The 23,229-nt window shown below is 37.0% G+C and overlaps 2 protein-coding genes across 7 annotated transcripts in view; one reads left to right on the forward strand and one right to left on the reverse strand.

Annotated features, from left to right (window-relative positions):
* The window catches only part of chm (CHM Rab escort protein), a 130,933-nt gene extending 130,044 nt beyond the window's left edge, over positions 1 to 889 (reverse strand). Inside the window, exon 1 of one of the 2 annotated variants that reach the window (XM_059977287.1) lies at positions 784 to 889. In XM_059977287.1, the coding sequence (XP_059833270.1) occupies positions 784 to 832 (49 nt within the window). In that variant the 5' untranslated portion in view covers positions 833 to 889. The remainder of the gene's footprint in view (positions 1 to 783) is intronic. The other variant, XM_059977286.1, reaches the window with a different exon arrangement.
* Positions 890 to 4,831: 3,942 nt separating this feature from the next.
* dacha (dachshund a) overlaps positions 4,832 to 23,229 on the forward strand; it is a 375,715-nt gene continuing 357,317 nt past the window's right edge. Inside the window, exon 1 of one of the 5 annotated variants that reach the window (XM_059977288.1) lies at positions 4,832 to 5,388. In XM_059977288.1, the coding sequence (XP_059833271.1) occupies positions 4,946 to 5,388 (443 nt within the window). In that variant the 5' untranslated portion in view covers positions 4,832 to 4,945. The remainder of the gene's footprint in view (positions 5,389 to 23,229) is intronic. The other 4 variants (XM_059977289.1, XM_059977292.1, XM_059977290.1 and 1 more) reach the window with 4 other exon arrangements.

Consider the following 23,229-nt stretch of genomic DNA (forward strand, 5'->3'; position numbering starts at 1 on the left):
ATTTTAAATGATCAGTTCTGATAGACAGAAAGGAAGTAACATGGAACTGCTCAATTTCAGGTTTTTTTGTGTGTGCTTAATCATTAACTTCCTCCATCAACTCAATGACTTTATCTGTCACTTAGCACCTAAACAACTTTTGATCTCACTCTGTCAGAGATATTCATTTTGTTCTAGCTATCCCTTCCATTCAAGGCGCTTTTTCCTCTTGCCCAGTTTTGGGAGGAGTGTTCCACCTGAAACATTAACCTTTTCTTTTCCTGTAGATTTTGCCTGACCCAAGTGTTTCTTACACTTTTTGTTGGTTTCCCCCCCATATTCCCAGTAGCTCCTACTATTTTCAATGTTCACTTCCTAAAAAGCAAAAATACGAGATTTTTCATTTGACAAAAGCCCCAAAGGGAAGAAGTGAATTCATTCATTTAAATAGTGGTATAGAGAGATCGAAGTGGCCATTTAACAGGATAGTCACAAACTGTTGCTGTTTACTTGAATCTTATTCTCAAATTGTAACTGTGCCTACACTTCAAGTTGTACTAAGTAGCTGCAAACACTTTGCGATGTGTCGCGTCATTGAAACGCGGGTTCTCTGGCATACTCCTGGCACAGGGCGACTCTTAGATTCTACATTATATTGAAGAACCAAGGCCCAGCTTCAATACAACCTCCTGACAACTGCAACGCAGGGCTTGAGAGCTCCGAGACCCATGACTCAGGTCGACTCTGCCACGTCTGGGTAAAACACAACACCAAGAAGGTCGCCTTCACTTCTTCCATCCTTACCTGTACCCAAGACTACCACGTCCACCTCCGCAGGGAGAGAATCCGCCATCTTCGCATGCCTAGCGTGACGCAGACTACGGAAATTACGACACTTATCCGCCCCGCAACTGCTGTCAATCAACAGGAAAACGTCACACTTGGTGATAAATATATGTGCACTAATAAGAAAGGGATAGTTACATCTCCAATCATACATAAACAAAACACTTAAAAGGAATTCAGGTGAAATGGAATTATAAGACATCCGCACAACATATTTCTCTCCCCGCACTGCCCCGAATTGTGAAGTCAATAATTGACGTATCACAATAACATGAAACCTGGAAATATATTAAATAATGTAACGGGTATTTTGGTGAAAATAGCTTTATTAGTTATTAGTTAGTAAGAAGTTCAATCATATAACAATGTGACACATTATTTCATACCGCACTCTTTCATATATACTATACTGTATTTCTTGATTTGAAGTCACTTTAAGCTCTGATCTCTGTCAAATCCTTCAAATTTCCAAAAATAAACTAACTTTCTCAGTTGCCCCAAAACGCCCCGTTTACATTGTCGTTTGTTATCGAGATCGCTTACATTCAGAAAGTTGTACGATCACCACCCTCCCCCCCCCCCCCCCCCAACCAACAAAACTAACTTGCGAAGTTAGAACTTGTTTCCATCAGTGTGTTATTCTCCTTCCTGTGTGGAAAAATGATGGAGAGAGACCGTCTTAAGTAAATGTATTCAATTGCAACTGAGAACAATTATATTGAACTTCTGTTTAGACCGTGAGCAAAATACCCTACTTTCTAAACCAAAGCTCTCTGATTATCAATGTTCCACCTACATAATGATAACCCTCAGGTTTGTTTAAATGCTTGTGTATTGAACGTACAGTTACAGTTGTACGTTTCCGTAAATGAGGATTACGAGCGTCTGCTCTTATAAAGCAATACAGGGTACTGACATTGTGCAATCTGCAGGTATACTTGGTGGGTGGCTTGATGAGCAGCACCGTCTTATTTAGTTTGCAGCCACCATGTAATGGAGCAGTTACCTCTTTACATCGAATAAAAATAGTTCGAAGTTCGAGCTTGATGTCGATGCACTTGTCAGACTTTCGGTAAACTGCTTTTCAATAACTAGTGCTTCTCAGCGTGCGTTTGGTGAGGTTAAAATCATTTAATATGTCTTTTTGTGAATGAGGCTAGATCGATTTCTAATAGCATTGTTTTGGATACGACTCAAATTACAGAGATTGATTTATCAACAATTTGGCAAAACGTGTTTAATGAACAAATTAGTTTACGTTTCCCTAATTGTACTGATGAGGCTATTGTTGGATCACCCTTCCCGCCTTCTTTTTGCCGTTACTTCGGTTAATATTTATTTTATCAGATAGTTGTCAATAATCATCCTCAGTTCACGGAAAAGTGGAATTATCAACGCGTTTGTAAAGATGATTCAGTCACTGAGAAATTATAGGAAGCATTTTCCTCAGGAGTTTTAAGAAGTTGTGTTTAATCTTATACGGTAATTATAAAGACTGGAATCTGTACTCTTTAGATGTGAGGCAATAAAAACTTCCCCTAGCAAAAGTTCGAAATCATCAGCTGGAATATTTTGATATTCTAAACAGCTCGCACATCATTGTCATAACTGGCGCGACACTTATTAACAGATTATTAATGATTAATTTCCGAGTGTTCATGTAAATATATGACATTGCGCCGGCAATATTACCAGACCTATTTTTTTTTTCATTCGGCACGGAAAACCAGTAATATTTTGACTTGTATTGTAACCTCTGCTTTTTAGAAATTGAAAGGTTGATCGTTTTCGCTTTGAGTCAGTATTCTGAGGCGTTCCTGAGAATTAGTTGGATTCATTGCCGTACTGGAAATTTAAATGAAAACATCTGTAATTTTTAAATCTTTTAATTTTTTCGGAGTTTCCACATTAACAAAGATGAAACTAAAACATGCATGACATTTGATTAACACTGTTAACTTCATGGACAGCAATGTTTATTATATAGGTTTTAAGATAAAGTTTTCGGAACCTTTAAGAAAGTAAATTGGTCGTGTTTTCCGCAAGCACGGCTGAACTAGTAATCCCAACTCTACGTAGTTAAAATTCTGTGAAAGACTATTTATCGAAGTTATATATTTTTAAAGTGTAAAGTGTCGAGGTAATGTAAATATATAAAGTTAAGGCAATTTACATTTACGATCTTGGTGTTCATTGAAAATTCTTTCCATCGTGCACAACATGATGAAAAGTTCAAAGTTCTACGTAAATGTGTTAACGAAGTATATATGTCACTATGTACAATCTTGAGATTCATTTTCTTGCCGGCGTTCACAGTAAGTACAAAGAAACACAATAGAATCAACAGGATGGATAGACAACCAGTGTGCAAAAGACAACAAACTGTGCAAGTACAAAGGAGAATAATAATAATAATAATAATAATAATAATAATAATAATAATAATAATAATGAATAAGCAATAAGTATCGAGAGCATGAGTTGAAGAGTTCTTGAAAGTGAGTCCATAGGTGGGAGAACAGTTATGATGTTAATATAACAAATATTTGTCTGCTGTCTTCACATACAACTTTGTTTCACTTTTCCTATTTATTAGGAAACTATATTCTTGCCTATACTATGCTGTACTTTGTATTCAAGTTGATATAGAGATAAGGGATCCTGCAACATCCACTTCCGGGTAACGTGCAGGTGTATAATCCTTGCATTTTCTTCCAAAATCTGAGCGTGCGTTGGTTAACTGAATTCGCAACGTTCTTTGTTAGTGCTTCATGCACTGGGTTAACAGAGATCGATACATATTTAAACACGGATTTGTCATTTTGTATTCCTCTCTCGATATGAAAGTGGATTGCAGCTGAAAAGTAAACATACGCGCATGATTACTGTTTTCCAACATGTGACGTATGTGTCCGCAGAATCACCTCCACTCACCGCAATCAGGATGAAAAGATAGGAGGAATGGGATCAAAAGATTGTCGGATTTAAAACAGAATATACTTATACCCAGACAACGGACCGAAAAATCTTCTCAAAACCAGTCGGTTTCAAATATTAAGTTGGATTTCGAACTGAGTTTATGATAGTGTTGATTGTTTTTTCGTCTTTTCCAGACGTTAACCATTTCTATTGAATTAAGAAGTCCTTATTACGAACCACTTCATCCTCAGTGGTACTTGTGTTAAGGCTGCTATTACTTAAATCATCTTGTGCTGTGAAATTCTGACACAAGTAAAAGATAATATGCAAGAAGAATGAAGTGTTGAAAAAGAAATCTGTCTCACATTAGCCTTGTTTATTATATATTTTATTAATACGATGTACTATTTATTTCTCCACAGATGTTTCGCAATCTCACGAGCGCTTCCAACGTCTTCTCTAATAAACTTTTCATCATCTACGTATTCCAAAATTATTATGGGTTTTGCTTTTGACTGAATTGTTCTGTGCAAGTTCCATGCGAAAGGATGAAGTTGGTTCAGAGGTATAAATACAGTACCAATTCCTTTGGGTTAAGAATTAAGTGCGCTATCCCTGAAGGAAATAGTTGAACATCGAAAATGTGTCATGTGAGCCAAAATCACCAAATATCGTGAATGTAAGTTGTTTTGGTACAAAGACGTAACAAAAAAATTCATAAATTTAAACATATCCCTTGTCAGACTCCTCAAAGACGGCACACGCTTTCCAATTCAATTTTTAAAAAAATCATTTTATAATAAATAATCCAATGGAAGAATAAAGTAAGTCAGAAAATATGCAATTCTGAAAGCTCGACAAACTTCAGGAAACTTAGGGGTGAGTTCAGCTTTAAATTCAAACGGAGCGGCTCCTGTTCATTCAGTGATTTATTGATATATGCTTGGCACGTACTTGACTGAAGGCAACAGTAAACTCCGCCTCCTTCTCCTGATTGGTAGAATCGTAGCGCAAACGTGCAATAGGGAAAGTCTCTGCGGAAGCCATGTCGCGGATTGGCTGCGTGCGATGTCAATTGGGCGAGAAGGGCGTAGTTGTTGCGAGGACTAGGTGACTGCGACTCCTCGCTTTTCCTTACTACATTACACAGATACTGAGAGCGAGAGAGACGCGCAGAGAGAGTACATGTGGAAAAGTGGCCATGGCTGTGTCAGCTCCCGTTATCCCACCACCCCCTCTCACTCCCACCTCTACCCCGTTAACAGGAGGCTTGTTCCGCACCGATTCTGTGTACACCAGCCCTTCGGAATCACCCAAACTTAGTAGCATTAATAACAACATCAACAGCGGCAACGAGTGTAAGATGGTCGAGCTCCGTGGAGTCAAAGTGGCGTCTTTCAATGTGGACGGGCAGGAGCTAATCTGCCTCCCGCAGGTCTTTGATCTCTTCCTCAAGCATCTGGTGGGCGGTTTGCATACGGTTTACACTAAGTTAAAGAGACTGGATATAACGCCCGTGGTCTGCACCGTAGAGCAGGTCAGAATCCTCAGAGGACTCGGAGCCATCCAGCCCGGAGTTAACCGTTGCAAACTCATATCCAGAAAAGACTTTGAAACTTTGTTCAACGATTGCACCAACGCAAGGTAAGCTCGATCTCCTATTCCCTTGCTTTGTCTTCTCACTCTTACTTTCCTCCTCTCTCCTGATTATTTCCTTCCATACCCATTGTCACCTGTTTGGGCATTTATTCTGAAAGTCAATTGGGGATTTTCCAGTGATCTGTGGCATCGTGGTATTTCTTATTCGGAAACGATAAAGAATATTTCTTAATATTCTTAGGTGTTAAATTAAAACTGGAATGCATCATAAAATATTCACCCGCATTTGCGCTTACTGTTTGCAAACTCCTTTATCGTCATCGGTAATGTTTCAGTTTCACTCATTTCACTTCCACCCCACCCCACCCCACCCTACCCCACGAATCCAAAGAGCTCAGAGCAGTAAAATGAATGCAAGTATGAGGCACCCGATTTTGAACCCGCTCTCTAATTATATATACGGGAAACACACCGTCGCACGAACGTAACAAATCACATTTATACTTCTGCTGTGTAGGTGTTAAACTAACACAAGGGCGATTATGCACAACAGCACAGTGATCTGAGGGCACAAAGTTAGACCGAGGAGCTAAAGATGGTTTGTTGTTAAATTGCTCTCCTTACACACTAGAACGTTTCTTTCATTTTATGGCTATCACGGAGCAGAGCCGCTTTGCTGGGGGTTGTATGTTTTCTGTTTCAGCCTGCAGGACTCGCTGTTGTCATTTCTAATCAGCAAAAACAAATAAAAACTTACTCCAAAGTGCTAAAGACATTCACAATTAGCAGATAATGCGAGACGCAAAATAAACTAAGGTGCCAAACTAATCCGCCGGTTGATTATCTGGTGCATTTTTTTTGTTCCCTTAGAATTGATCGAGAATTAATTTTCTAGAGCGTCTTATCAGACTGCAGATGCTGCAGTTTGTATAATAAATCAATGGGAGCAAATCTAAATGAATCGCCTTGTATTTGAATTCTGTGCATGTTTTGATGTTACTCTGTCCTTAGCATGTTAATTGACAGCTATATAAATGGTAAGCATATATTGTCAGATAGGTTTCTGGGAACTTTGTATAGGCTGACCCATCAAACTCAAAGGATTAAAACAAAACTTTTCGATCAGTAATGGTGGGCGAATAAAATAATCCTGTAAAATTCCTTGGTTTGAAATTGATCTGCAGGTTTTTATTGCATTCATTATTTATTGAAGAACTGCAAGCTAAACACAACGTTAAGCTATTTTGCACTTAGGGACTGCATTTAGAAAATTGGATGGAAATTGCATTACTGATGAACATCTGTGCAATTTTTCCATTGTACATAGGTGTAATGTCTCAGCAGAATTTTTGACTACATACTGTTATTTTGTCCTTTTTAATTGTATTGAGAAATATTCTATAAGTGCAATTTATTTATTAGAGATATACTGAAAAATATCTTCAAAAATTAATTTTTTATTTGCCTCTAGCACAGGTTTAATAGAGTACACACTTGCCTGTTTGCAGAAATATTGTTTAATCACTTTAATATCACAGCCTGAGGAGGGAAGATAATTGTACAAATGCATACAGAAATATCCATTGCTAACTTTTTATGATTAAATTATGTAAATGACCCATCTACTGTCTTTTGGAGCACTAATCATCTAATTAGGAGTGATGTCTCGAATAGATGTTTCTGAATCTGGATATATGCAATTGGGAATGCATAAAATTGGAAATGACATTCATAATTCGAGAATGTAGCTTGCTAAAGAAATGTTATCTTACATTCACATGTACTTGCTTACAAGGTAGAGGTTAAATAAGCTTCATTACTAGTTCTTTGATTACTGTCTCCATGAAAAACAAATGCCACAGAGATCTTTTTTTGGTGTGGGCTAGTTTTTGGATTAAGCCAGCAATTAGAATAATGAATTGGACAGAGTATTTCCTGTAATGAATTAGATTGCTGCGTATTAATTCAACCAAAATATATGAAAACTATTTGGGTTATTAAATTAATGATTAAATATCTTACTTGTATTTTCAGTATCTTATCACTTTCAAAATTTGATAATCACAACTCAGGTCCAGAAATAGAGGTATTAAGTTTGTAAATCACATTGCATTGATCAATGTAAATAGTGCATTATTAACACTGTTAACAGGATTGAATCAGAGTATATTTTTTATACTGATTGCAGTATACAACGCTGATTTCCATTTACCTACAGTAAATAGAATGTCAAATGTGTCACAGGGAAATAAATACAGTGAAGTTTAAAGGGAGACATGATGCCCCAAAGCATCACTCAGTGGATTGATTTATCTTGCATGATATAATGACTGCAGATGTGGATCTGTTATTCTAGATGAGGAATGAATTTGATGAGCTGATAGCACAAGCCAAGAAGCGTGGTTTTAATTACTGATGTGGAATTTATTTGTGAAGCACAAATGATTTACCACATCACTTTTCTGTTATTGGTAAATGACCTTGTTCTTTAGACCAGAATATTGTTTTTAGATTATTCAAATGAAAATGCATTTTTCAAGGGCACAGTCATTTAATATACCATTTGATTGGTCGAGGAACAGGCTGAACTATGAGGATTATAACTGACTGGGTGACTATGCATTGGAAAACATTGTGAGTTTTGTGGTTCCTGTTATGGTGAAGATAGGTGGGGGGGGGGGGGGAAGTGAAGTCATGGACAAGGGGGTTGATTAGGCTTGGGTTAAAAGCCCTACTTTGCGTCAGGTCCATTACAAGTTTCATGTTTTTCAGAATTGTTCTGGGTCTCAGATAAAGTGAAATAAATTAAGCATCATGAAGTGAAATATGCAGGATATTTTATGACTTTCTGTGAAGAAACAATAGGAGTAATCCATACCCCTGATGTAATTTCCAGAGCGTGGGGAGGTTTCAGAACACCTGGTTTACAGTTTTGGACAGCTGATAAAATAATAGTTAAATTTTAGATTCCTGTGGCAGCTTGAAGAGAAGAAAAATAACATGAGGTTTCTTTTGTAAACACAATAAATGGAGTGGGGAGATAAATGTCTCCCATGCTCTTTAATCATTCTTTGTTAAGTAAGGTACTTTAAGAGATCAAAGTACCTGAAATGGGGGATTTGTTTTTCCTGGAATTTGTATTGGTAATTCAAGGAAGACACAGTATGTTTCAGTTTATGAAATTAATACTCTGCATTTTGAAAGTTACGTTTTATTTTTAAATCATGTAATATTGCCTTTCATTTAAATGATGCTTCACTTGAAGATTACCAGATAAAACAATCTGGTGTAATACCCTCACAGTTGTATGATTTGCATCGTTCCACACCACAGAATTGTGGAGGCTGTTTGATGTATAACATTAGGAAAAATAAGACACCTTTGCCTCTGAAATATTCAGCAATGCATTGCGTGGGTTTCCCATTATTATTGAAGTAAATAATTGATAGTTTGCCCATTGTTATTTACCAGTTATTATGTCCTAAAATGCAGTGACTGGAACACAAGAAGATACTTGTATTTTTATAAGCAGACTAGTAAACCTTACATAAAATTTTAATAATTCAAAAATTTCAAATAATGTTGCTAAATAGGATGAATATTTCTCTCTTCTGCTTTTGCTTTGAGTTTAAAGTGCAGAGATGTAAGAATTTAAGGAATAAATATATTAGATATAAACTGCCCTTAAGGGCAGTGCCATAACAGACACTAGCTAAGTAATATTAGATATAAACATTCTGTGTAAAGATTTGTTTTATAATACTTGAGTTATTAACTTTTAAGATGCAAATGATTTTTCCAACTACTGGTATGGATTCACACTTTAATTAGCAGTCACAAAATAGTTAGAAATTTTAATTATTACTTACATTCATTCACACATAACTTTAGGTCAAAGGGTCATCTCTCTCTCTCTCGTCCTGGGCACAGTGCTGTCTGTTTGCCTTCATCATTGATTACGGTAGCTGCAGGTTTATAAAATTCTTCATGATTTAAACTAATAGGTACTCATGAGAAATGTAATTATCTGCCAAAAAAATCCCACTTTATCACTAGAAGTTTACACAAGAAATTATTGCTGTTATAGGATAAGGTAGTGTGAGAAACTAAATGTGACTTTGCAGTGAAGTCCAAATTGCCTGGTTTACAAAGCAGGGCATTTGCAATAGATTCAAAATCTCTTTCGGGTCTTTACTGTAAGTCAACTGTTGGTAAATGTGTCAAGAGAACTAACTAATTTAATATGCCCTAAATGAAGACAGGCCCCCAATTAAATCCTGACACACCAAGAATCACATCAAGTTTTTGTTATTTAAACTCAGATTGAATACCCCATTTAGTCAAATTAAAAAATCTAAATCAAACCCAACCTAGCCAAAGATGGCAGTTAATAGTACCCTTGGTAATGACTAGCAGTTTGCCGTGTTGTCAGTTTTGGATGATGTTTATATAGCATTTTGTTCCCGTTTCTCTAAGTTAATTTGGGTAAGTATTTGAGTTTCAGTATCATCTATATTCTAGGTTTGCAATATTGTTTACTTTTGTAGATTGGCAGATCAACAGAAGTAGAAAGACAAGGAATTTTAAGTTACGCATCTTCAGTAGTAGTATGTGAATAGCAAAAAAATAGTTAAGACCAAAATTGGGCCATTGAAAACAGAAATGGGTGAATTTATTATGGGGAACAAGAAAATGGCAGATGAGTTGAACAGGTACTTTGGATCTGTCTTCACTAGGGAAGAGACAAACAATCTCCCAGTGGCCAAAGGAACTAGGGTAAAGGATGAACTGAAGGAAATTTATATTAGGCAAGAAACGATGTTGGATAGACTGATGAGTCTGAAGGCTGATAAGTCCCTGGGACCTGACAGTCTGCATCCCAGGGTACTTAAAGAGGTGGCTCTAGAAATTGTGGACGCATTGGTAATAATTTTCCAATGTTCTATAGATTCAGGAACAGTTCCTGCTGATTGGAAGGTGGCTAATGTTGTCCCACTTTTCAAGAAAGGAAGGAGAGAGAAAACAGGGAATTATAGACCGGTTAGCCTGACGTCAGTGGTGGGAAAGATGCTGGAGTCAATTATAAAAGAGGAAGTTACAACACATTTGGATAGCAGTAGAAGGATCAGTCTGAGTCAGCATGGATTTATGAAGGGAAGATCATGCTTGACTAATCTTCTGGAGTTTTTTGATGAAAATGGACAAGGGAGAGCCAGTGGATGTCGTGTACCTGGACTTCCAGAAAGCTTTTGATAAAATCCCACGTAGGAGATTAGTGGGCAAAATTAGGGCACATGGTATTGGGGGCAGAGTACTGACATGGATTGAAAATTGGCTGGCTGACAGGAAACAAAGAGTAGCGATTAACGGGTCCCTTTCGGAATGGCAGGCTGTGACCAGTAGGGTACCGCAAGGTTCTGTGCTCGGACCGCAGCTGTTTACAATATACATTAATGATTTAGATGAAGGGATTAAAAGTAACATTAGCAAATTTGCCGATGACACAAAGCTGTGAAATGTCAGGAGGATGTTATGAGAATGCAGGTGACTTGGACAGGTTGGGTGAATGGGCAAATGTATGGCAGATGCAGTTCAATGTGGATAATTGTAAGGTTATCCACTTTGGTGGCAAGAACAGGAAGGCAGATTACTATCTAAATGGAGTCAAGTTAGGAAAAGGGGAAGTACAACGAGATCTAGGTGTTCTTGTACATCAGTCAATGAAAGCAAGCATGCAGGTACAGCAGGCAGTGAAGAAAGCTAATGGCATGCTGGCTTTTATAACAAGAGGTATTGAGTATAGGAGTAAAGAGGTCCTTCTGCAGCTGTACAGGGCCCTGGTGAGACCCCACCTGGAGTATTGTGTGCAGTTTTGGTCTCCAAGTTTGAGGAAGGACATTCTTGCTATTGAGGGAGTGCAGCGTAGGTTCACAAGGTTAATTCCCGGAATGGCGGGATTGTCATATGTTGAAAGATTGGAGCGACTGAGCTTGTACACACTGGAATTTAGAAGGATGAAAGGGGATCTGATTTAAACATATAAGATTATTAAGGGATTGGACATGCTGGAGGCAGGAAGCATGTTCCCGCTGATGGGTGAGTCCAGAACTAGAGGCCACAGTTTAAGAATAAGGGATAGGCCATTTAGAACAGAGATGCGGAAAAACTTTTTTACCCAGAGAGTGATGGATTTGTGGAATGCTCTGCCCAGAAGGCAGTGGAGGCCAAGTCTCTGGATGCATTCAAGAGAGAGTTAGATAGAGCTCTTGTAGATAGCGGGGTCAAGGGATATGGGGAGAGGGCAGGAACGGGGTACTGATTGTGTATGATCAGCCATGATCACAGTGAATGGCGGTGCTGGCTAGAAGGGCTGAATGGCCTACTCCTGCACCTACTGTCTGTTGTCTATTAAAAAAATCAATGCTAACCAATAGCAGAATAACATTACAAAGGCTGAAGATATTATAACATGAAAATGTCCCCAAAACATAACAATGCTCTCGGAAATGATGGAGAAAAAGATATCAGTTGACAATACCCCTGGACATTGAAAACAATTCAGATACAGAAGTTAAATTGCTCACACAAAGCAACAACACAATTGACTGCATTACGATCCAATTAATTTAATTGAACATATAATTGCAGAGAAAGTGATTGTGTCATTGAAACTGTTCCAAAGCAATGTTGTTCCAAAAATAATGAGTTGCATGCTGCTTCAATGTGGGATGCTCCAGTGGTGTCTTTATATTTCTAAATATGCACTTACTTCTGGTACAGACTTGTTTCTAATTAGATAATTGAAAATATGCCCAGAAAGGAGCACTGACTTTTAATGGATTTACTGAACCTGTATATTAGTGACATTAAATAGTTTAATGAATAGTTAATTATAAAAAAGTATTAATGTTAGCATGCCTTATAGAATGTCACAATCATCACACTCCAGCTGACTAAACAGAAATTGAAGAGTAAGTCTAGGAATATTAAAAATTAGATTTGTATAATCTTCTCAGACAACTTGTCGGTATTTGTTGAGGCAAAATGTAAACTAGAAAATAAAAACTGTATATATTTTACATCATGTCAGAAATGAAGGAGAGGAAGGGTGTGGCAGAGACAGATTCATTTCATTAGGGCCTTCATTTACTTGATTGATGGAGAGACATCAATAATCAATACTTTAAAGACGACACTAAAAAATAACAAGCACATTATGTAATTGTTCCTCGCAAACAGCACCCTAACAGTAAATTTGTGTTCAAAGTCAAATTACTTCTGTACATTGGGAGTCACTATGTGATTATGTCCCAACTGCTCATTTTTGTTTGCTTCTGTGTGGTATTGTATATATTCTGATAACATGTGTTTTGGGAACTTGCAGTTGAATTTGTTAGTCACCATGCAAGTTAAGAGATTCTCATCCTTAATAATGTGCGGATACAGCTATGGAAGTAGTATAAATTATGCCTCCCAATCCCACATTTGTAAACACTAAATAATGTGCCAAATATTTGTTCACCTATTTGTTCCAAATTTTCATTTAGTTATGGCAATAGAGGTTAAAGTCAGTGGTGTATAAAATTCTGAGAAGTATGAATAATTCTGTTAATCGAAATTATGGCACAATTTAAAATAGAGTTATTGATCTGTTCAAATGCATCACTAGTTTTACAATGTCAAAAGGCATCTATTCCTTGAATCAGCTCCTCATGCATTTTAAGACATCACGTTCAGCCTTGGTATGCTGTTTTTATGCATGGAGTATTGTCTGTGGGAAAAATTTATGACTCAAATGTTGATTTTTCTGCCTGCATGTAAGGCCAGTGAATGAGGCAATAAATATGTCATTCTGATCAGACAGATCACATTTGAGTGTCATTTATACTGGAAATATATGCAGGGTTAAACAGTAGCAAGAATGAAGCCAGACCTTTTTCAGATGTGATACTGGTTGGCCACAAATTCTTCCATCCATATCTGGCAATGACTAATCAGTATAACTGTTCCATTTTGCGTTTGACATCAGCTGAAGCTGCTGTACATAAAATTGTTTTAGATAATGATATCTCCATTTAACTCTTAGCCTAGTTCAATTATAGTGCACAATAGGGAACATAGTACAATTGTTACAGAATGCTACTAGATTTGAGAAAATATGAAGTATTTCCTTTTCTACTTCAAAAATTTTAAACAAGGCTCTGACAGTCTAAACTGGTAGGCACAATTGGCAGCCTTTCCATTCACTCTAATGACCATTTCACTGACTCTGAAAGTCCAGACAGCCACACAACCCAGACCGACATCATATTCAAATACGACAAAAGAGTCTATGACTCTGTTAATCTCTTTGCTTGTTTGCTAATGATATTCTCGGCTGTGCTAGGTGGGAAAACACAAGACTGCTTCTGGATAATCAGGCAATTTAAAAGGAAAGTCTTTTTACAAATAGAATAATATTAAGATAAGATATAAATAAGCCATAAAAATTATTAGAGGCAATTTTAACATGAACTCTTTTGGGAACCAAACTGATAGATAACATTTCCATACTGGAGTCAAATAATGTTTACCATATTCTCCTTGGAGAGCATACAGATGCAAAGTAGCTTTTCAAACTTTGACAGGCAACAAGATTCTGATTCAAAGTGTTCATTCAGGTTCTGTTTTACTGGATTTTGGGATTCCAAGACCAATGTGCTTCATAATTCTCTTCTATTTGGTATTTTAGTTACTTTTTTATCATGGGGAAAAGATGCATTTATAAATGAATAATAAGTAATAATTTTAATTATTATTTTAATAATTGAGATTATGATACAGCTGGTAAACTAAAAACACAGAATCAGAGAACATCATTAACTCAGACCCCAAGAAAATGAGGAAGAACAATTACAACAAGAATGATATCACTTAAACAGCAGTGATGAAAAGATATCTGCGAAGTCTCTCAATGATGAGAAACATTCAAATTGAGTTTGTATTATTACTGCAGAACATGTCAAGTCACAGTTTCAGAATTCTGAGATGTGAATTACCAAATATCTATTTCTGGCCTTTTGAAATCAGATTTAATGACATCATATTGCCAGCAAAATTAACTAGCATTAGCTTAAAATGTATGGTCAGTTCTAACATAAAGCCAAACATTTGATTCAAATTTTAGATTAAAAAGTTACATATTATGTTAACTTCTCTAAATATTGTGTAATTGGTGTATGTTAAAAGAAAGTGCTGTGAGCCTTGTAAGATGCAAGTAGTTCATGAAAAAAATAAACCAGCAAAATTTTACTGAGTAAACTGAACATCTGTAATATCTGCAAGGGAAACTTCATATTGTCCATTAGCTTTTCCACATGAAACTGCTGTTAGAGAGCAGTACATGAGAAAGGTTAATTCAAACATGTTAGTTTCCAGTCAGACACTATACTGTTAGTAAGGATTTTGTGACATGTGCCAAGACTACCCTTTTTATAGCTTTTATCAAATTGGAGAGAAATGTTTGTTGAAGTATCAGTTGATAATTCTTCCAGTTTCCTTCATTTGCTTGGCAAAATGGAAGTTCAAATGCCAGTAGTTCAGTATCCAATGTTTGAAAGCGACAGGGGGAGTTGAAATGCTGGAGAGCTCAGCAAAGAGCTATAGTTTGTGGACAATTGGAGGGAAAAAAATCCTCTGCAATTTTATTTGTGTGGGTCAGCATGTCACCAGCTGTTAGTCACAGAAAAATGTCTGTAATTGTGCATGTAGGACTTTTTTCTCCTTGTGTGTGTTTATTCAGGAAAATTTAAAAGCAACCAAGTATTTTGTGATGGACCTACTGAAAGTCAGCCCAATTATGGGGAAATCTCTGGTTGGCTGAGTTTGAATTTGTGAAATTGACTTAATAAGAATGTCACTTTGAAAGGAGATATGGCAGCTTTAACTGCAGCCCCATCTTTATATTAGTTAATTAAATTATTTCAATTACTTGAAGCCAGGTTTATTAGGCGATGAGTCCAGAGAGTTCCACTAACACCGAGATAAAAGGAAATTTGTCTGTTGATGCCATTGTTTAGTTGAATCTCTTTGGTGCTGACAGATGTCCTATAGCACCATCAGGGCAGGGAGGCCCCTGTTAAAGTAATGGATAGCAGTCTCATGTAAAGATTGGTCCATTACAAGGATGGATTTTCAGCAGGCTATAAATCAGTGCCTGACTCATTTTCTTTTCCAGCACAGAGATGAGCTGCTGTTTTTCTTGCTATAATTGAACGTCAGCCATGAGCAAAGGGCAGAAAAGGGAATTTTATGTTGACATTCATTATTTTTTTCACCAAGTAAAAGACAGGAGGGTTTTTGTTAGGCAAATATTCATATCATATCTAGAACCTACATTAGCACATGAATGTGATGCCTTTTTCACCTCGTTTCAATAATTGCAGAGGGGTTCCAGCTTACTGTTTACTTATTACTGAATATGTCATGCTTTTATCAAAGCATTTTTAAAGTTGCAAGATTACAATGGCCTTAAATTTAAGAGAATGACAGTCACTGCTGTGTAAAGAGAGGTTAAATGCATAATTTACATATTCATTTCATGATTCATTTGTTTGATGATTTATATGTAGTTAGAGTGTGTTTTGCCAATTTTGTGGCCACATACCTTTAATCATTGTCTGGCAGATCTGACGGGCTTGGCTGAAAACAATATCAGAGCATTACTGGAAGAGTGTGTGTGTGTGTGTGTGTGTGTGTGTGTACATCATTTTTCTCTGCTTCCGATGCTTATCTTCCTACATTCTGTTGGTTGATCTAAACAGTATAACTCTCCAGGTCATCAGTTAAATCTTTTTAGCTAACTAGGAGGAGGTGCATTTAAAGAAAAGGTGTCTATTTAAACTATTATTGCAGTCTGCCTCTCTTTCAAGACAGAATGCTTTACTAAAAGTCTGAAAGGAAGCTAATAAAACTTAAACAATGATTCCAAGTGGAGTGCTGAAAAATTGGTTTCTAACCCTATAGCTGGCAATTAAACACTCTTAACATTTTACAGGTTAGGCAACATATGGAGTGTTTCAAAGCAAGTTTTATTTTTAAACAAATACTTGTATTAATTAACAAGTTAAAGATTTTCCATTACATTTCAAACAACTCCGTTCTGGTTCATGAAGAAATTTCTTTTTCATATCCCTCTTTGTGCTTAAAAGAAGTCTAGTGCCAAGAATGCAGACATTGAAACTTTACCGTCTGTTCTTTCAGGTTGTGGATGGGGGCCTTTGCAAGCCAGATTGGTGCTATTACCATGCACACTGGGTATTGTGCTGTGGAGAGCTTTGGGATAGTAGAATAAACATTTTGACCCTGAATATCTGCTTGTTGAGTTCCCAACGAATCATGTTGACACTAGTTTGATATTAACTAATTTTCCCATGTCGAGTGATAGATTAAAGGGTGAGACAGTTTGTGCCATCCTTTTGCATCCTTCAGAATCAGAACTGGGTTTAGTATCACTGGCATACGTTGTGTATATGTTTGTCATTTTACAGCAGCAGTACATTATAATACAGAATAATGAAAATGCATTAAATTCCTAAATTACAATATTATAAGTGAGTGTTGGTGTATATAGTGGATATATGATTCTTTATTTATATATATACATATATTATAATGTGTGTGTGTGTAAAAAAAAAAGTAATGCAAAAGAAATGAAAAAGTAGGGAGATAGTAGTGAGATTACTATGTCATTCAGAAATCTGATGGTAGAGGGGAAGAAGCTGTTCCTGAAATGCTGTGTGTGTGTCTTCTGACTCCTGTACCACCACCTTGATGGTAGCAATAAGAGGGCAAGTCCTGGGTGATGGGTGTGCTTAACAATGGATTCCATCTCCTGCAGGCCTCACCTTTTGAAGGTGTCCTCAGTGCTGGGGAGGCCAGAGCCCATGATGAAGCTGACTGAGTTTACAACTTACTGCAGCTTTTTCAGATCACGTGCAGTACCCTCTCCATACTAGTTGGCGACGTAACTAGTTAGTATGCTATCCATGGTACATCTGTAGAAATTTGTTGGATGCTTTGGTGACCTATCAAGTCCCTCAAACTCCGAATGAAATGTAGCCACTGTTGTGCCTTCTTTGTAATTGCATTGGTATGATGGGTCCAGAATAGATCCTCAGAGATGCTGATATCCAAGAGTTTGAGATTGCTCACCCATTCCACTGCTGATCCCTTAATGAGGAGTAGTGTGTGTTCTTTTGACTTCCCTTTCCTGAAGTCCACAATCAATTTCTTGATCTTACTGATGTTGTGGCAAGGTTGTTGTTGTGATACTGCTTAACAACCATCTGATCTATCTCACTCCTGTATGCCTCCTTGTCACCATCTGAAATTCTACCAACAATAGTGTCATCGGCAGATTAGAGATGGAGATTGAGGTGTGGGTAGAGAGAGAGTAGAGCAGCGGGCTAAGCACGCACCCTTGAGGTGCGGCTGTGTTAATTGACAGCAAGGAGGAGCTATTTTCGACCTGCACAGACTGTGGTTTCCCGTTGAGGAAGTCAAGGATCCAGTTGCAGAAATGGGTACGTAGACCCTGGTTTTGGAGCTTGTTGATTAGAACTGATGGTATGATTGCGTTGAACATTGAACTGTAATCAATAAACAGCAGCCTGACATAGCCCAGGTGATCCAAGGCTGAGCGGAGAGCCATGAGATTGCACTGAACATCATCAATTCATGAGCAGTCCTGTCAGAGGCTTAGAAACGGATCACCTGTCCACCTCCTGTCCTAGAAAATGATGACCAAATCAATTAGAAAATATAAATACTTTAAATATAGGTAATAGTGGCCTGCTGGGGCCCAGAGAACCAGAGGGTGCACAGACATTGAAATATGGAAGTGTTACCTTTTAAGTCGTTGTAAGGTTATACTTCTCCTAGAAAATAAATTGATAAATGCTCAGTAGAAATAGATGTTAATGTTTGAAGTTAATTTGTATATCATGGCATATGTATTGGGATTCATTAGTATTAGGTAATTTTATTATTTTGGTATTTCTGCTGCCATTAATTTATAAATCAGAACAATTAATGCCCTGCTATTCTAGTTAATGTGTCTTTATCTTAAACAAAGATCAACAATGCCATGAAACATTTATTTCCTGTCAAGAAGATGTGAGACATGTACTTTATGAAATGTTTTGAAATGAGTGAGGCTCTTTATTTGACACTCTTGTTCCCTGTGGCTGGCGCTGGAAAACGTTTGTTTAGATTATTTATTTTCTGAGTTGCTGACTCAAAGTAGATGTTGGAAGGTATCTTCAGTTATTTCAGCAAAAGTGTTCCACTTGGTAGATTGTGTTCTTTGGTTCCTGAACAACACCAGATGGCGTCACTTTAGTCATAGTGTAGGTAGGGTGGAGTGTGCAGATAGAATAAATTCCATGCTTCTTTAAGTCAGATTTTAGAATCAACAATAAATAATTGTCACAAGTTTGCTATAGGAAGGAAAACCAACATATGTCATTTGACTTGAATTGGGGAAAGTCTTCCAGAGGCAATCTTAATTTAAACAAGGAGGAAAATACCAAACAAATCATGATATCAACATTTTCAGAATATATGAAAGCTAAAGAATAACTGCAAGAACAATAACAATTCCATCAAAATTTATTGACGTACTGGGTCTTCTCCATTTTTGTCTATCTCCATTTGTTCTTTAATTTTTTCCTGTTTGTATTGGATTCTGTGCCTTGTCATCTTTGCTCTGAATGACGCAGGAACTCTAGCAGCCTGCTGTCTTATTAATTTTTAATATATTAAGTGTTTTACCATCGGGAGCAGGTGTCAGGAAAATATTCTAATTGTCAGCTTTAGGCAAAAAATATTGAATATTGGTGTCAGTTCTCTGAAAATAGACTGCAGAGAAATCAGCAAATTCTTGCTTCTGTTAAGTGTTCCTGACATTTGTTCGACTGGAATTATATACAGTTTATCTGCTAAGCTGAACATTTTATCAGCATGACAATTGAATTGTGCAGTGTATATGTGGCAGAAAAATGGTAATTGAGTATTTTATCAGAGGCTTCCATGAAATGGACTTTGTAGTCATAAATGAAGATTAAGGCTGTTGTTCACAGAGACGAACAAATTGGAGTGATTTATTATCTGTGACATCAATATGTCATTGCTTGGATACAAAATGAAAAACACTGAATTGCAGCTAAGCAGCGGAAGGTAAATACAGGTTTTAATTATTTGCTCCAAACCATTAAAACTGAGATGAAATTGTCATTAAGATCGCACAGCTGTTACACTAGGATCATTTGTGTGGATTAAAAAAAGACAGTAATAAAGGATCATGTCAGAACAGAGGAACAATGAATGCATGATTCATTGTAAATAATCATTAACACAGAAATCCTGAAAGGACTTTTTGACTTACACAGTTCGCCTGGCACTAATCTGTATATGCTTATTGAATTCTTTTGAACAACCTAATTGAAAGTAGGTTTTTAAAACAACCATTAGACTTCTCGACTCTTGCTGCACCATTCAAAACAGCAGATAATTCAATTAAGGCACTGTTTCTGAATTTCCATTTTGCAAAAAGAGTTTTAATACATGGAAGTATCAAGCAGTAAAATGATTTTTTTAAAGAATATACTCTATTGAATTAAGTTTGATCATGCACTGCAGTTAAATAGTAATTAATTTGATAGCATTTCTGATATTTACAATCTTAAATTCAAGTCTAAATCTTACTTTGGTAAGATTATGGTTTATTTTCCAGAATATCATTGTACAGTAGGTATTTATTTTCTAGGCATTAGTTATGTTATCAGTAGTGTTAGATTGTTTTGTGAATTATATGATAATACTTCCACTGTTGAGAAGCTCTGTTTACAGGAGGTGACATTATTGGTCTGTAAGTAGTTTCTGAAGCTCATTAGCATTTTAAAAGCGCAGAATGTTTTGGGAATTTTGTAGCATGCTATTTTATAACTAACATTAAAGTATCTATATAACTCTCCCTCTTTCAGTCATGCAATAAGAACACACCACATTTTTTGTCTTCAAAATGGCAGCCTGTAGAATTACCTTTAGTTCCACCCATTTCACGTTTTATTTCTCTTGCTACGTACGTTTCTAGCATCGCATTTTAAGGTATCAGAAGTATTAATATAAGAAAAGAAACAGTTATTTGATTCCAAGGTCAATTACAAGTTAATTTTTGATGCCGTTGGAGCATTAAGCTGGTTATGTGCCCTGTGTATTCTGTGCAAAAGTAAAGCTTTAAGCAACTTTATGCTCTCTTAAGACCATGTGCTAATTTGCCACATGTGAGTGGTCAATTGGGGATGGATACATGTAGATCCTCAGGAAATCAAGCAAGCTTTATTGAGTGCACCACTTCAGGCTGGTTGTATTTTTTAGAGCCAATTTATTTTTCTTTTCAGTTCATATCGATAGGTTACCTCATCTCATAAAAATTTTTAACAATAATATAATTATTTGGTATTTAGAAAACACAATTATGACATTTAATGTTTAATAGGTTTGGTGTGCCTCAAAATGTATGCACAGTTCCTTATGATATTAAACATATCTGCATTCAGTTTTGGTTGTATACTGCACATTATATGTCCTAGGTTTCCATCATTACACTTTATTATTGACTATTAAGGATGTCAAGAAAGAAACAGTCAGAATTTTCTGTATAAGAAGTTTCCACATGTGCTGCTGTCCATCCACTAAAACCTGTGCCTTTAGATCCTTGTAATATATGGTAATAGGAAGGCTTCCCTCTACTTGCCCCATTAAACCCCATTGTAATCTTGCACCACTCTATCAAATCTCCCCATCTTCCTTTTTGCAGAGGACAAGCCCAGATTTTCTGTTGTAAACTTGCAGCTGAAATTCCTCACCCCCAAAACAATTCCAATAATTTTCCAAACTCCACATTAAGAGAATGCAGGTTGTGAAGCAGGAAAGAATATTGGCAAATATGTCAGCTGCTTCTTATCTGTCATAACTTTTTTTAAGAAGGGAAAATCCTGAAACATAAAATTCTACTAAACTCGGAACTAACCGATCTCTAATTCACTGTGGTTACATTTGTTCACATAAGAATGACCAAACGTGAAAATTTTGCAGATTTTGGAATTGCAAGTATATGCATATAAATGTTTTTTTGGAATAAAGTTGTTTCAAAATTATAAGGTGAGGGGATTCCCAGCTTATCTTTCAGAACCCAATGGTTCCCATTGTTATTCTCTCATTTGTTGTTCATTTTTGTGTCCATGTGACAGAATGACAGACTATGTAAATATTCCAGACCAATTTTGTATCTCTAGCCACAAGACACTTCATTGTTTGTTTCCTTATACCTTTGTCCATCATATATGGCTACATAGTACTACTGTAGCTTTGCAAACTTGATTGATAGTATTGATGATTTACATCAGGTAATCGTCCAAATGCCTCAGAGGATAACATCAAGTGCCAGGCCTATAAGACCTGGTTTTGGGCTCTCAAGCAAAAGCAGAGGAACTGAAGTAGCATTAAGAGATCAGACTTGCTACTTTGGTGAGAGAATATTTCAGATTAGTCCTTCATAAAACCCGTCACCATCTCACTACGATATCCTCCCAATCATAGCAATTTTTTGGGAATTGTTGTATTGGTTTGATACACAAAGTCCCATGATCGCTATGGAGTGGATATTGCAGGACTCAGCATTGGGTAGCTTTTGTTTGTTTGACAGAGAAATCAGTCATGAGACATTGCACGATATATGTCCCGACAAGTGTGTTAATAGCGTTGGTCATGACTGGCAGGCCCATTTAAAGAAAAACAAGCAATTAATTATTTATTTTCCCTGGAAGTTCTGTTCTGAATCCTTTCCATCAGAACCTGTTACACTCCTTTCTCTCTCCCCTGGGAACTGGCACCCGTTGAGGAGAGCTGTGCGAGCACGATGGCTGGGCATGGAAAAAGATGTACCAGTTGCACACACAGGAGAAAGCAAAAGGTGTTTTTCCCCACTGCAGCTTTTAAATGGAAAATTACTCTGAGATGTGATCAAAATTAGAAGGCAAAGAGAGGATTCTGGGCAAGGAACCATCATCTCCTGTGTTGGTGATGGCCACTGTAGCATTGAGGAACTTGCTACAATATGGAACTTTTCGCCTCTTCACCATTAAAAAGCAGAGCTTGCTTTGCCATTCCTGGACTTGTTAGCTACCGTTGCCCCTTATCTATCTACCTAATCACAGTAACAGGCCCAACAAGCCCGTGCTACCCAATTACACCCATGTGACCAATTAACTTACAAATCCATATGTTTTTAGAATATGGAGACGAAACTGAGAGACCTGGAGAAAATGCACCCAGTCATAGGGAGAACACACAATCTCCTTACAGACAGCCGCTGGACATGAACTCTGGTTACTGGTGCTGTAATAGTGTTACACTAACTCCTACGATACCATGCTGCCCAGTGTTTATGTTCAACTCTGTTGTGCAAGAGAGTGGGAAGTTTATTTGTGAGGATCACACGAAACAATGAGAGTGATATGCCTCTCATGCTGGAACGATCAGCAATTCTTGCAGCGTTTGAGGATGCAGTGGCAAAAATGAATCAAGTAGGCTTGAGATTTTTAATAGGTGAGTTGATTGGGTGTGGTGTGTTGAGCGTAGACTTCTGGTGTGGTACAGCATTGAAAGGTTACCCTGACCACTTGTATGAGGATTTCTTGTAGCATTTCTTTCAGTTGCTTTGGGTCTGATATCCGTCTTTGGCCATCAACTTATCTCTTTACCTTGCATTTGCAGTGTTCTGGAGCTCTCTTGTTCTTTAGGTAGAGAGCATCAACCCACTGACAAAGATCTTTAGTGTAGTGC

This window comes from Hypanus sabinus, chromosome 8 (genome assembly GCF_030144855.1).
Source record: "Hypanus sabinus isolate sHypSab1 chromosome 8, sHypSab1.hap1, whole genome shotgun sequence".
Classification (NCBI taxonomy): Eukaryota; Metazoa; Chordata; class Chondrichthyes; order Myliobatiformes; family Dasyatidae; genus Hypanus; species Hypanus sabinus.